Source organism: Lacerta agilis, chromosome 3, assembly GCF_009819535.1.
Source record: "Lacerta agilis isolate rLacAgi1 chromosome 3, rLacAgi1.pri, whole genome shotgun sequence".
NCBI classification, from domain to species: Eukaryota; Metazoa; Chordata; class Lepidosauria; order Squamata; family Lacertidae; genus Lacerta; species Lacerta agilis.
The window spans coordinates 86,077,358-86,091,198 of NC_046314.1; the positions used below are offsets into that span (position 1 = coordinate 86,077,358).

A 13,841-nucleotide genomic window follows, 5' to 3' on the forward strand; every position below is an offset into this window, starting at 1 on the left:
GGTCTCTGAGCAGCTTTTATACCTGTCTATATAGTACCTATTGCTGCCCAATATGCTCTTTATCTCTACTGGAAAAATAAGCAATTAATAAGCTGTGTATAACCTGCGCGGGGGAGGGGGGAATTCAGCACAAAATAAATCCATGCAAATTAATTAAATTTGCATGCATTTACTCACTTTCCACAAAGCTGTCTGCTTCTGAAACTTAAGCTTTCAGTGACTTTTTACTCTTTATTTTAGCAAGGAGAATGGTAATGGAATGAAAGAATGAAAGTTGAGTTAGTATCCATGGAAGAAAGAGAGCAGAGGTCCCACTTTCCTGCCCACTGGGAGCCTGGCCTACTGAGTCACTTTAGAAGCCCATCCTCAGATGCTTAATAGCTATCACGACCTGGAAGGTCACTTAAAAAATTACTAAGTTTCTCTGGATGTCTAGATTGAAAGCCAGATAACCCAACCTGTAGTTATCAATCTTCAGAGGCTTTTTTGGGTGTCCACCCTGCACCATACTCCTGTAGAGGTGCTTCTCCATTTGTTCAGTGCTGCTGAGGCATGCATGTTTTGTCCACAAAACATCTTCCTTATCTAAACATTGTCCCATATTATTTCCCCATATAATCCGGATGTACTGTTTCAATGGAAAACCCAATAAGTACAAAACCGTTGAAACAGCAAATCTGGACTAAATGGAGGAAATATATGGGGTGGTCCTTTGAAGAGGACAAGCATCATGTGGACCTTCTGAAAAACTTGCATACATGAGCAATGCACTGATAATGCCTCTTGTGTGTCTGGATGGAGAATATAGAGATGTAGATGTATGCGTATGTAGAAACTATCCTACTATTGTACAAAGGCAAATTTTACATCCATTGCTTCAAGTACTTTTGCCTCTGGCTCCTCACACTACCGTCATGAGGCCCTTGGAAAGTTTTTCAGAAGGGAATGCAGCCTTGGGCTGAAAAAGTTTCCTCTTTCCTGAGCTATGGCCTCTGCGTCTACAAATCCTTGGATTCTGCCATGGTTTTATATAATAAATCTATTTTGTGTATAAATGTAGGTTGCAAATATCTGTCTAAAATAAAGGAACGAAGAAGAGAAATGTACTGTACTTGGGTTCTTGTACTCAAGTACCTGTGAAGCATGTCAGTTACTGAGGACTCAAATGTGCATTCTTCACTTAAAGCAGTGATCAGGAAAGGACTAGGGCCTTTCTGATGTATATCAGAGGTGGATTGAAAGATACAGTTTAGTCATATATGTAGCTTTTGTATTTTGTATTGCATTTTGTACTTAGTTGTTGAAACCCAAATTCAGCATGTCTCACAGAAGAACCTGTAAGTCCAACCATGTTGATTCTGTCTCTTCTCTCAACTGCATCTCCTTGTCTGAAATCCTTCCTCTATTTCCACCCAGAAAAGGGGGTGAACAAAAGCTGATCCGAGCTACCTAGATTTCCCCATGTTGTAAACAAAATCTGCCCTTATTCCCTTATGGGGTACACAAGAGCCCTCCTTTGTAGGTTCTCCATCGGCAGGAGAAAATAACAGAGGCCAATCAGAGAATATTGAGAAGCAAAGCAGCTAGTAAGCCTGATCTTTATTAATGCTGTTGCAACAGGGTGCTCCCTTCACACACAGGAGAGCGGAGGAGGACCCAGAACAAAGGCGTGCCTGCCCTTATATAGACATTTAAATTGCCCACCCTGGAGTCCCAAGACCACCCCCAGAAACATCATACATACATCACAGAAGGGGTGTAGCCCAAGACCACCACCCCCAGATACATCATACCTACATCACAGAAAAGGCGGTCTACAACAGAAATCTGAGTGCGTTGTTTATCTCCTGTCTGCGAGGTTATCTGATAATGCCTTATCTGATTGCCTTGCCTGGTAGTCTGGCCATTCCTTTGAGATGGTAATTACTTAATTCCTGAGACAATGGGAAGGTTTATTTCACCTCCTCCCTCCTTGCAGAGAAAAACTTGGTCAGCTTGGGAGTCAAAATGGTCTCAGGACTGTCCTCCCACGCTGCTTCAGACATGTGGCTTATACATTCATGCACGTGTTTGCTTGGTACACTTACGGACATTTATTATATATCTAAGACCTTAAAATTCCTATAACACCCAAACCCAAATACGTTATGTGCTGGACTCTGTGAGGCAGCCAGTTCTTGGATTCTAGGGAGCTTATTTACCCAACGGCCGCTCTTAGCAGCTTTGCTGTTTATTTGATCGCTTAATGGAGAGGTTTTTATTGTTCTCATTTTAAACCCTTCTAATAAAAAGCAGGAGGTAAAAGAAGCCACAAGGGCCATTTCTACACTTGTTCATTGTTTGATCAGCCCGACTGGGCTGTTAACATAGCAGAGTTGGCAAGGCCATTAAGCCTTCTGTCATCTGCAGCAAATAATGGCTGGCCATTTGTGTAATTTGTGGTCTCTGGCTTCTCTCTGAAATTATCATGGATGTAGACTTGATTCCCTGTTAATGGGAAGGTTGGAGCATCTTCAGACTTTAATTATCTGAAAGTGGGATTCAGTTCTGTGCGATTCAAAGCCTCCCACTTTGCAAAACACAGGCAAAGTGTTGATGGCAGGGTGTCTGCTTATACAAAGAAAGAAAAATGGATGGCTTACTTCCCTTCCAGAAATCCCCCCTTTTTCGGTTCGTAGTTTAAAAAGTAATATAAGAAATTGGGACTGAGAAATATTTACAGCTCTTTTCAGTCTTTTCAGGCATTGGCAGCTCACCCCCATCTGTCAGGACATTCAGCTCCTGTTAAGTATTGTGTGGCAAAGCTGCGCCTCTTGGGAGCCATGGCTCCCGTCCGTCCCCCTCCCTCCCTCGGGCAGGACGAGACAGAAAGAGGAAACAACCGTCAAGCAGAGGAAGCTCTGAGAAAGAATGGGCACTCTTTCTGTGGAATATGCTCAAGGTCTAAACCCTCTCTTCCTTATTTAAATGGTTTAAAAACCCTTCTTAGAAGGTGTCTGCAAAAAAAACAACAACACAGTGCCATTCTCCTCCCCACCCAGACCCCACTCCAGAGCTATGCCATAAAAAGCCGTCGGGTGTGCAATGCAGGGAAGGCTCCTCTGTGGTGGGAAAGGGAAAGGGCTTCCTTCCCTCGCCCTCTGCGCAACCCTGAGAGACGCCTCTTCACCTTTCTTCCTGCCTTTGTCTTGCTTCCTTGGGGGGGGTGCCACACACTGCAGGGAGCGGCACTTATGGCACCCGAGCCTCGCATTTCACCCAGGAGTGACGCGGTGGCTTGGGCGCCTGCAGGCTCTGCGCTGCCCGAGAGGGCATTATGGCGCTTGTGTCTTCCCAATGCCTCTCCCTCAGGCTGCCGCCCTACAGCTGAACGGGAGGCGGCAGGCCGACTCCCTGCAGGCTCCGCGCCACTCAAAAAAGCAACGCGGGCCTGCAGGGCGCCGGAGCGGAACGCAGCTCAGACACCGGGATTCTGGCACGCAGCTCAGGCACCGGGAACCCAAGCAGCTAGCTACACCACTGGGGGCAGCAATCACCGGTGACACTGAGGAGGCCCCTCAGGAGCCACTCCCGCCACGGGCAGTGACTGAGGAGATTCCTGCAGCCAAGGGAGAGGCGGTGGTGGTGGAAGAAGAGGCGGTGGAGGCCTGTCCTCAGCCGCCTCACTGTCCAGGAGCAGCTCCTCATCCGCCGCAGGGTGCAATGGCTGCTCGCACTGCCGTGGCGGGGTGCCGCTTGTCACCCCCGGAGACATGTCACTGGGAGCGCACCGCCCCCATCACCCCCCTGTTGCGACGCCACTTGTGTGTGTGAAAGTGAGGCAAGCTGCCCAGAGTGGCTGGGGCAACCCAGTCAGATGGGTGGGGTACAAATAATGATATTATTTTTTGGTCTCTCATGTGGAGAACAGCAGCAAAAAGTTCCTTAGTTGCCTCAAACCAGTGAGCAAGCCTGACTTGGGAGTTTCCCCCCAATGGTTTATTATTTCTTTTATTTATATTAAGCATTTATGCATGCATATGTTTTAAATGATGGTTAGGAGCTCCTGCTTTAGTACTCTCCTTTCTTAGGTTAGATCTGCAGGTCGTGGTGCCCATTCAGATTGAGCCATTATCAAAACTGAAATAATTCCTCCTATTCACGACAGGAAGGTAATACAGATGTACACTTAGAGTGACTCAACTTGATTGGCACATCCTGGTTTATTATCCACACTTTGATCAGAAGTGTGGCATTTTGTGGAAAATTACAAATAAATTGCCCTGCCTTTGGTTGGTGTGTCAATATTTGCAGCAGCGAACAGGGTCATGTGAATGTGTAAACATTTTGGCTTGTAACGTTTCCATTGCCAGGTTAGCAATCTCCGGTCGAAAGTATCTCGGTTTGCTATTGGGACCCTAGCTGACCTCTTCAAGGCCATGAAGAAGCATATGGATCAAGAGGTTGAAGAGATTTCTCGGGTCCTTCTCCAGAAGGCAGGTGATTCTAGTGAATTCATCCAGAAAGCGGCTGATCAATCCTTGGGCATCATGGTGCAGAATGTGAGTCCCTCACGAGCGATGGCTGCCCTCATGGCCAATGGAGTGAAGTAAGTGAAGGGCCCTTTCCTCTGCATGCTTCCTTCATCGGTTATATCTGGAACAATTTCCCTCCCTCCAATTTCCCTAGATTTTTTTTCTGGGCCCTTGCACCTCTTCTTCTTACCCATGACTTGTTCTTTTGAAGTAGAGTAGGGCTGCAGTCACGCTGGATAATAAGGCACCAGGGTCATATCCCTTGGGGTAAACTTTCAGGGGATGCATGACAATGATGGGTGGGGCTGGAGTCCAAAATGGGTGTGGTCACCCCATACGCTCTCCCTCCCCCTCCCCTCCCCTCCCCCTCTCCATCTTTTCCCCTGCCTATGGTTTGCCAGAGCTGAGGCAAAACACTCTTGCCAGAAATCTGCTATGTGGGACAAGAAGCTACAGTTAGAACTGGATATGGAACAACTGATTGGTTCAAAATTGGGAAAGGAGTACGACGAGGTTGTATATTGTCTCCCTGCTTATTTAACTTATATGCAAAATTCATCATGCGAAAAGCTGGACTGGATGAATCCCAAACCAGAATTAAGATTGCCGGAAGAAATATAAACAACCTCAGATATGCTGATGATACTACCTTGATGGCAGAAAGTGAGGAGGAATTAAAGAACCTTTTAATGAGGGTGAAAGAGGAAAGTGCAAGATATGGTCTGAAGCTCAACATAAAAAAAACTAAGATCATTGCCACTGGTCCCATCACCTCCTGGCAAATAGAAGGGGAAGAAATGGAGGCAGTGAGAGATTTCACTTTCTTGGGTTCCATGATCACTGCAGATGGTGACAGCAGTCATGAAATTAGAAGACACCTGCTTCTTGGGAGAAAAGCAATGACAAACCTAGACAGCATTTAAAAAGCAGAGACATCACCTTGCCGACAAAGGTCCGTATAGTTAAAGCTATGGCTTTCCCAGTAGTAATGTACGGAACTGAGAGCTGGACCATAAAGAAGGCTGATCGTCGAAGAATTGATGCTTTTGAATTATGGTGCTGGAGGAGACTCTTGAGAGTCCCATGGACTGCAAGAAGATCAAACCTATCCATTCTCAAAGAAATCAGCCCTGAGTGCTCACTAGAAGGACAGAAGTTGAGGCTCCAGTACTTTGGCCACCTCATGAGAAGAGAAGACTCCCTGGAAAAGACCCTGATGTTGGGAAAGATGGAGGGCACAAGGAGAAGGGGGACGACAGAGGATGAGATGGTTGGACAATGTTGTTGAAGCTACCAACAGGAGTCTGACCAAACTGCAGGAGGCAGTGGAAGACAGGAGTGCCTGGCGTGCTCTGGTCCATGGGGTCACGAAGAGTCGGACACGACTAAACGACTAAACAACAACAGAGATCTGCTCCCCCTCCATAAACAACTCCATCTATTTCAGCTGCCCCCTTTCCATTTTCCTGCTCCCGTCCTCCTTTTCCGCCTGCATGAAGTTAAGCCAAGTTTCACATTCAGGTTCCCACCCCTGCAAGCCAGTTTGCCAGTTAGGTCAGAACTAGCTGGGTTGGGGTATTTTGGCTGAGGGAAGTTGGGGTAGCTACCAGGCACCCAGGTCTTTTTTCACTTTGCAGTATAAGAAAAGAAGATGTCTCATTCTTATGATCACTGTGTTTGCAGCCACCGTAACCCCCTCATCCGGAAATGTGCGGCTGAACACTTGCTGGCCATTGTGGAGCAGATTGGGGCAGAGAAACTGCTCTCGGGTAACCGGGAGAGTACAGAGCTTCTGGTGCAGACGCTGGTCAAGCTTGCTCAAGACTGCAATCAAGACACAAGGTAAACTGCCAGCCAAACAGCTGAGAGTCTTTGAATGCATTTCATTGCCAGCTGAGATGGGCCAGCCTTTCCCTATTGCCCTCCAAATGTTTTGGACTTCCATTCCAATCAGCCCCAGCTAGCATGGCCAATGGCTAGGTATGGCGGGAGTGGTTTATTCATTCATTCATTCATTCATTCATTCATTTCATGAAATTCATATACCACTCGATTGTAAAAAAACAAAACAAAAAAACAAAACCAACAACAGCTACCCCAAAGAGGTTTGCAAAAAGAATCTGAACCCTGGTCTCCCAGGTCTGATCTAGTCCAATACTCTCATTGCTAGAGCACATTGGTACATTGGTACATACATTCATTTTTATCATGAATGAGTGCTGGCAATGAAAAAGGTTCTTGATGTCTTGAATTATGGTATACTTCCATCAAAATCTGTGGTGGTTCTTTTTTTTTCCTTTTCTGAATTATTTTATGCTTTGTCTTTTGAAGACATTTATATTTTACTCATTAATTGTGTATTTAATTATATTAATTGTGTGTGTTAAATAATATGAACTATATTGAGAATGCTTTGATTTACAGTATGGAAATTTTATTCAGTGTGTGGCTCATGGGTTCTGTGTTGAAGTACTATCGCGGCCCACTTGGCCTGAGAGGTTGGACCACCCTGAACCAGACAAATGGCACTTTCTGAAACAGAGTCAAAATTTTGCCATCAAATGTTCTTAATTAACTTTTCACTCCCTGTGCTAGATTTTATGGCCGGAAGATGCTGAACATCCTTATGTCCCATTCAAAATTTGATGGGTATTTGAAGCAGTGTCTACCGTCACGTGACTTGCGTGATGTCATGGCTGCAATTAAGCAGAAAGTAAGTATGGAGGTGAACAGAATGTGTTGAAAAGATTTGGTGTTTTATTTCCTCTTTCTCTCTCTGTTTTTGTTTTTATTTAGATTGTTATTTTTTATCATACAGTATTATGAAAAAGCTTTAATAAAATCTTTTCATAAGAAATATTTGCACTGAAAGTGGAATCAGAAGATCAAAAAGATTTCATTCTTTGGTAAATAAAAATTAAGGGCTGGATCCAAGCTCAATCATGTTCAGAGTAAGATGTATGAAATCTCTCAGACTTGTTAGGACCACCAGCAAAGCTCCGTAGAACGCCTCCCCCTCTCACCAAGTTGGCAAGAGGGGAGGCATTCCACCACCCAGCTTTGCCACCAGACGGGAAGGAAGCTTTGGAAACTGATTCTCCTTCAAGAGAAGTGCTTTCTGAAGCTCCCATCCCCACTGTAGTCTGGTGGGCTGGCAAGGCTTGACGAGGCCTTCTCTGAACCTCATGCCCCCCTCCTGTGGGGGATGGCAGGGGGTGTTTTGTCTCCAGTGCTGAAATGTCTCAGGCAACCCCTGTCCATTCACATCCTGCTTGCAGGCTTCCCACAGGCATCTGATTGGACGCTGTGAGAACAGGATGCTGGAATAGATAGGCCATTGGCATGATTCAGCAAAGATTTTCTTATGACCTTAAGCATATGTTTGTGAAGAAGAAGAGTTTGGATTTGATATCCCGCTTTCCACTACCCTAAGGAGTCTCAAAGCGGCTAACATTCTCCTTTCCCTTCCTCCCCCACAACAAACACTCTGTGAGGTGAGTGGGGCTGAGAGACTTCAGAGAAGTGTGACTAGCCCAAGGTCACCCAGCAGCTGCATGTGGAGGAGCGGAGACGCGAACCCGGTTCCGCAGATTACGAGTCTACCGCTCTTAACCACTACACCACGCTGGCTCATGTACCCATACACTTCCTCTTCAAATGTTACAGAAAAAGTTTGAAAATACTGCAGCTTGTCCTTTGTGTGTAATTCCCCTCTTTGTTCAAATGCCTATATCGGGAGTCACACAACCTTCCAAGCCCCCCTGATTTTGATGGCAGCCATAGTGAAACGAAAGCATATTTAAAGCAGGCACAGTGTGGGGTGGATTGCTCCCTCCCCAGTCATCAGTGCACAGGCGGCTATAACCCTCCCAATCCAGCTCCTTTCTATGGAGGGTGTGTGTGTGTCTGTGTGTTTGAATAAGAGAAGGGGGCCAGAAACAGCCACTGGGGCCACACCGGCCGCTGGCATGTAGCGCTTGGAGGGTTGACTCAAGAAAGCTTAACCATTCCTGGCCTATGCATTTATCTTTGCAGGGGTTAGAAGACCAATCTTCTCAAGCTCCTTCTGCCAAAAGCCACAGAGGGTCGAAGAGCAGCAGTCTGACAACCTCACTGGACAGCCTGCCTTCAGAGGAAAGGTATGGAGCACCCCTTTGCTCTTCCAAACCATTCTGCATGCTCAGAGCTGTTTTTCTTTTTGCTATCTTTTAGCATTCCAGGGACGCGGGTGGCGCTGTGGTCTAAACCACAGAGCCCAGGGCTTGCCGATCAGAAGGTCGGCGGTTCGAATCCCCGCGACGGAACTCCTGTTGTTTGGTCCCAGCTCCTGCCCACCTAGCGGTTCGAAAGCATGTCAAAGTGCAAGTAGATAAATAGGTGCCGCTCCGGCGGGAAGGTAAACGGCGTTTCTGTGCGCTGCTGTGGTTCGCCAGAAGCGGCTTAATCATGCTGGCCACATGACCCGGAAGCTGTCTGTGGACAAACGCCAGCTCCCTCGGCCTATAGAGCGAGATGAGCGCGCAACCCCAGAGTCATCCGCGACTGGACCTAATGGTCAGGGGTACCTTTACCTTTTAGCATGACATGTTTTTGTGGGATCCATTGTGGTTTCCTCCATTCAATAAAAAATGTCTGCAGAAAAGGCCCTTTTAGGACACATAATTGTGTTATTGAATGAAATTACCAGAAGCATGTGCTGCCCATCCCAATGAATCCTAGCCCCTTCCTCTCCATACCTTAGACAGGACCTTCCTGATTTCCTCCACCTCAGCCTTCTTTCACTTTTCCCACTTCCATTTTTTGCCAGACATCTTCCAGTTTGGCACATCTGATAACTTTACAGCCAAAGTGAATTATGTAGGTTCAGTAAATTAAAACATTTTGCTTCAGTGCATTATACGTCTTGAATTTCAAAAATTGTGTTGGTGCTCACTCCTGAGTTAGGGATGGAGGAAAAATTCATTTCAGTTTGCATTCAAAGGTGAACCTGGCCAATTAGCCCTTCCCAAAACAACTGGAGAACTGAAACACAGCTGTCTTTTAGCGTATGCAGTTATTAATGTTTTACAGGACAGTTCTCCAACCGAGTAATGTGTACAAAAAAACACAGATACTAAAGTGTGTATAACATGCATATGTTCATGAAACTAACATACAAAAAGCCATTAAATTATGAAAATTGTGTACAAAAATATATAGCAGGCAAAACTGCATATAAAAGCGTGTGTATTAGGATAAATTCACACTAAGACACAGATGAATTTTCATAAGGATTTTTTAAAAAAACAACCACAAATTGATGTGGAAATGTGGAAGAACAGAAGCTATGACTGAAAAAAATGAGAAACAGAAACAGACAATTCCCCCACTCTTAGTCACGAGAGCAATGTAATCGGGCAAGATAACACAGAGTGCTGTCGTTTAGGTACTATGAATGCATAACACAATGAATAAACCTTTGGTTCTCAATGCCAGCTCTGTCCCAGGTGTCCTAAGCATCCCGCAGGTGGTGGCTCACCGCTCGTCCCTTCGCAGCATCGAAATGATGGAGCAGCTCAAGGAGCTGAACAAGATGCTGGTGGCGAAGGAATTCCAGGTCCGAATGGAGGGAGTGGCGTTGCTAATGGAGCACTGCAAGAACAACCCCCAGCTTGTATCCTCAAATATCATACAGGTACTTGGATACCATGCATTTGGGTGCCAGTAGCCTTAATAGAGGTGACCCATTCGCTGAGATTAGGTTGGGCCGATTCTTAATCCCGATTCCCTACTCAGTTTAACTGATGGGCAAACTATGTACTATGTGATACATGGCTGTGCCTTTAAGCACAGATTGGTAGCGTAATGGGAGGGGGGAAGGGGTTTTAATCCTTGACCCTACTGTGGTTCTGATCCAGATTTGGGGGCCCTGCTCCTGCAAGTACAATAAAAGAGATCCAAATGGAAAGTTCCCCTCTCCCAATTCATATTGCACAATTTGCATTAGGGCTACAGTGGGGAGTAAAGTTTCTGAGCCTCCCCCCACCATGCTAATATTCCATTTTGAGTTACAGCCCCATGCTAAGATCCCAGTGTGGAATGTTGGCACTTAAACGCACAACTACATAGCTAATATAACATATAGAGTCGTACCTTGGAAGTAAAACGGAATTCGTTCCGGAAATCCATTCGACTTCCGAAACGTTCGGAAACCAAAGTGCGGCTTCTGATTGGCTGCAGGAAGCTCCTGCAGCCAATCAGAAGCTGTGGAAGCCCCGTCGGATGTTCAGCTTCCAAAAGAATGCTTGAAAACCGGAACGCTCACTTCTGGGTTTTGATTGTTCAGGAGCCAAGGCATTTGAGGTCCAAGGTACAGCTGTATTTTGCCCTTACATAAAGTCAATGTTCACAACAGTTGCCGTTTCTTGGCCGTCATCTCTCTGTATACTGTGGAAAGAAGAGATCTTGGTTTTCCAGGAATGTAGTGTCCGTTTACAGGTTGTATAGAGGAGTTTAAAAAAAACCCTAAAAAACCAAAACTGGTTACTTTTAAGAGGGCAGTGAGGCAGCTATAAAGTACCACATCTTATTAATCAATCAATGCCCTCCCTCCCTTAACTACATATTGCTGATCCTGGCTTGATTATTATCTTAGAGCTAACTTTTGTAAAATTCCCCATGATCATCACACATCTTGGATTAGACAAGGATATCACCCTATGTTAAACCAAAATTATCCCCAATTTTTTAGTTTGGTTTGTTGGGAGCTATCTCTCCACTATAAGTTGAGAAATGGTAGTTCGTACAAATAGAGATTCTGGTGGCCGTGAAGACACTATATTAAAATGTTTTGCTTCCATATGTAGACTTGTAACTGAGTCTGTTTCCCCACTTTTCTGTGCTAACAGAGCGGTATGCTATTTACAGTAGGATTTACTTGTTCCTTTTTGTGTTAACAGATCTTTGATGCTTTTACTCCGAGACTTCAGGACTCGAACAAGAAAGTGAACCAGTATGCATTAGAGTCGGTTGCTTCCATGATCCCAATCCTCAAAGATGGTTTAAATCCAGTCCTGGTCTCTGTGGTGACTGTAGTCACTGACAACCTAAACTCAAAGAATTCTGGGATCTACAACGCTGCAGTGAAAGTGCTGGACAAAATGATTATTCATCTAGGTATTTATTTATTTATGTTTACCTTTCTATCACACCTTTATATTGCTTCCCACCAGAGATCAAGGCTGGACCCCTATGCCTCCATAGAAGGCTCTCTTTTGAAGCAGCTTGTAGGGTAGACACTTCTAAGGCTAAAATGAAACATTTTAAAATAGTTTTAAAAGTGTTTTAAAAATTATCTGAGATGGGGAGCAGCCATTGCTTGTTTATCTCAGAATCCAAGATGTGTAGCTTGATATCTGAGTCTATAAGCTGACCTCAGCCTAATTTGGGTTTTTTTGGGGTTTTTTACTTTTCTTCATCTGCCTTACCCAGGGTTGGCTCAATATATTTTGCTGCCTGAGGAAGAAATGAAATTCTGTGTGCTGCCCCCTGTCAGGATACATTGTACCCATGGCCAGCCATGTTACTTTGGCATCTGAGGCAGAAAATCCTACTCCACAAGCATTCCCCTTCTGAAGAGTAAAAATACAGCAACAAACTCACAGAGCAACTCTAATGAAAGAAAACCAACATAATTTATGACAGCTTAAGTTTAATATTTTAGCCCTTTTGTTGGTTTACAGCTTATGGAGAGATATGCTGGGTTGTTATATATATATATATATATATAAAAGCTGTGCTACTTTGGTTCTACTTTTCTCTACACAGAGTAAACCTGTTTCTGGAGCTGTAAATCTGCCACCTTTCGCCTGTGCTAAATTCTTACAAGAAAAGAAATGTTATGCATGTGGAATGAAGGCAGACATGGAACTGAAATGAGAGACGACCTTTCAGTGAGGGTCACTAGGGGAAAACGTTGTGCTGCTGTCAGGGAATAACGCCTCATTAAAAGCTGGTGCAGTGTGGTTAAAGTGACTTGTCCTGGGTGATCTGTACTCAGCAGGAGCAAATGCATTTGTGTATTGCTCTTGGTACTAGGGTGTTCAGAAAATATTGATTTCAAATAGAATTTGGGTGTTATAAAATTAGCTTTACGTTGAAGGCTGGACCAACATATGCATTACAACTGTGTCTAAGATGGAAGAGTAAATGCTATAATTTCAGATTTCAGATGTGGATCCACATTTTTTGTTGTTCACCACATAAAAAATCCCATGCAAGTAGAAATTTAGGACATCAAGGGGAGAGGTTCCGGTCCTGCCATCTCCCTGCCATGCTGGTTTTTTACTTGCAGGAAATATGTTGGAGAATATTAAAAAAATGTGATGTTTCACACCTGCAGTCTGAACCTGAACATTCTGCCACCATAATCCCATCTCATTCTGCAGCATGTGGAGAGATACTGCCCGAAAAGAGTCCTGAACATGCTTATTAGAGGCAGGACTAAAGCCAGGACAGAAGCAAAGTATGGAACACTATGTAACTTATTTCTGAGCAAACATATTTAGGCTTGCATAGTTAGGGGACTTTGACCTGGACCAATGAGCATGTTTGAAAGGTAGAATCAAGTAGAACTATGGGCTGGGAGCATGGAATGGGTTTAGAAGATTAGAACAAACCAATGGGAAACACATGAGACATGTAGCTTGGGTCTCAGTAGCATTTTCCATCACAGCAGTTCTTCGTGTTAGCATGCTAAACATGGATTGGCATTGCTGGTGGCTTTCAGCATGTTGAACCGGTCTTGTGAATGCTCTGTATGTGCTCAGATTGTAAGTTGCCATATCCTGGGAGTCCTTTCCAAAGCATGTTGGATGTGGAGAATGTTGAAATCCATGGAAATAGTTGACTTCTATGAATATTGTCATGAAGCAGTTTTATGTTATAAAGGTAAAGGGACCCCTGACCATTAGGTCCAGTCACGAACAACTCTGGGGTTGCGGCGCTCATTTCGCTCAGCTTGGTACCAAATCCAATTTCTAACAAATGTACAGCTGAGAACGCTTAGAGTCAGAGGCATAAACAGATGACCACTTGTCACTTCAAGCATGAGCATGGAATGAATGAATGAATGAATAGGGATATCAATTGTTCATAGGAAGGTCACATGATGAGATTAGTTTACTAAGCCCCAGCATCTGATGAAAACTATTGTGTACTAGAGTGATGATAGCACCTGGTCACATGATAAAACTAGTTTCTATCAGTTTCCCACATTCTTCCACATACCCTTTGGTAATTGTACAAATAGACTTCCCCGGTAAAAAGTCATGTTTTTCCATCCCCCAA

General features: G+C 44.6%; 1 protein-coding gene across 1 annotated transcript in view; it reads left to right on the forward strand.

Annotated features, from left to right (window-relative positions):
• The window catches only part of TOGARAM2 (TOG array regulator of axonemal microtubules 2), a 45,694-nt gene that overhangs the window by 24,524 nt on the left and 7,329 nt on the right, over positions 1-13,841 (forward strand). The window contains exons 12-17 of the mRNA XM_033145450.1: positions 4,353-4,588; positions 6,198-6,356; positions 7,110-7,227; positions 8,550-8,653; positions 9,990-10,188; positions 11,453-11,669. Of these exons, the coding sequence (XP_033001341.1) occupies positions 4,353-4,588; positions 6,198-6,356; positions 7,110-7,227; positions 8,550-8,653; positions 9,990-10,188; positions 11,453-11,669 (1,033 nt within the window). The remainder of the gene's footprint in view (positions 1-4,352; positions 4,589-6,197; positions 6,357-7,109; positions 7,228-8,549; positions 8,654-9,989; positions 10,189-11,452; positions 11,670-13,841) is intronic.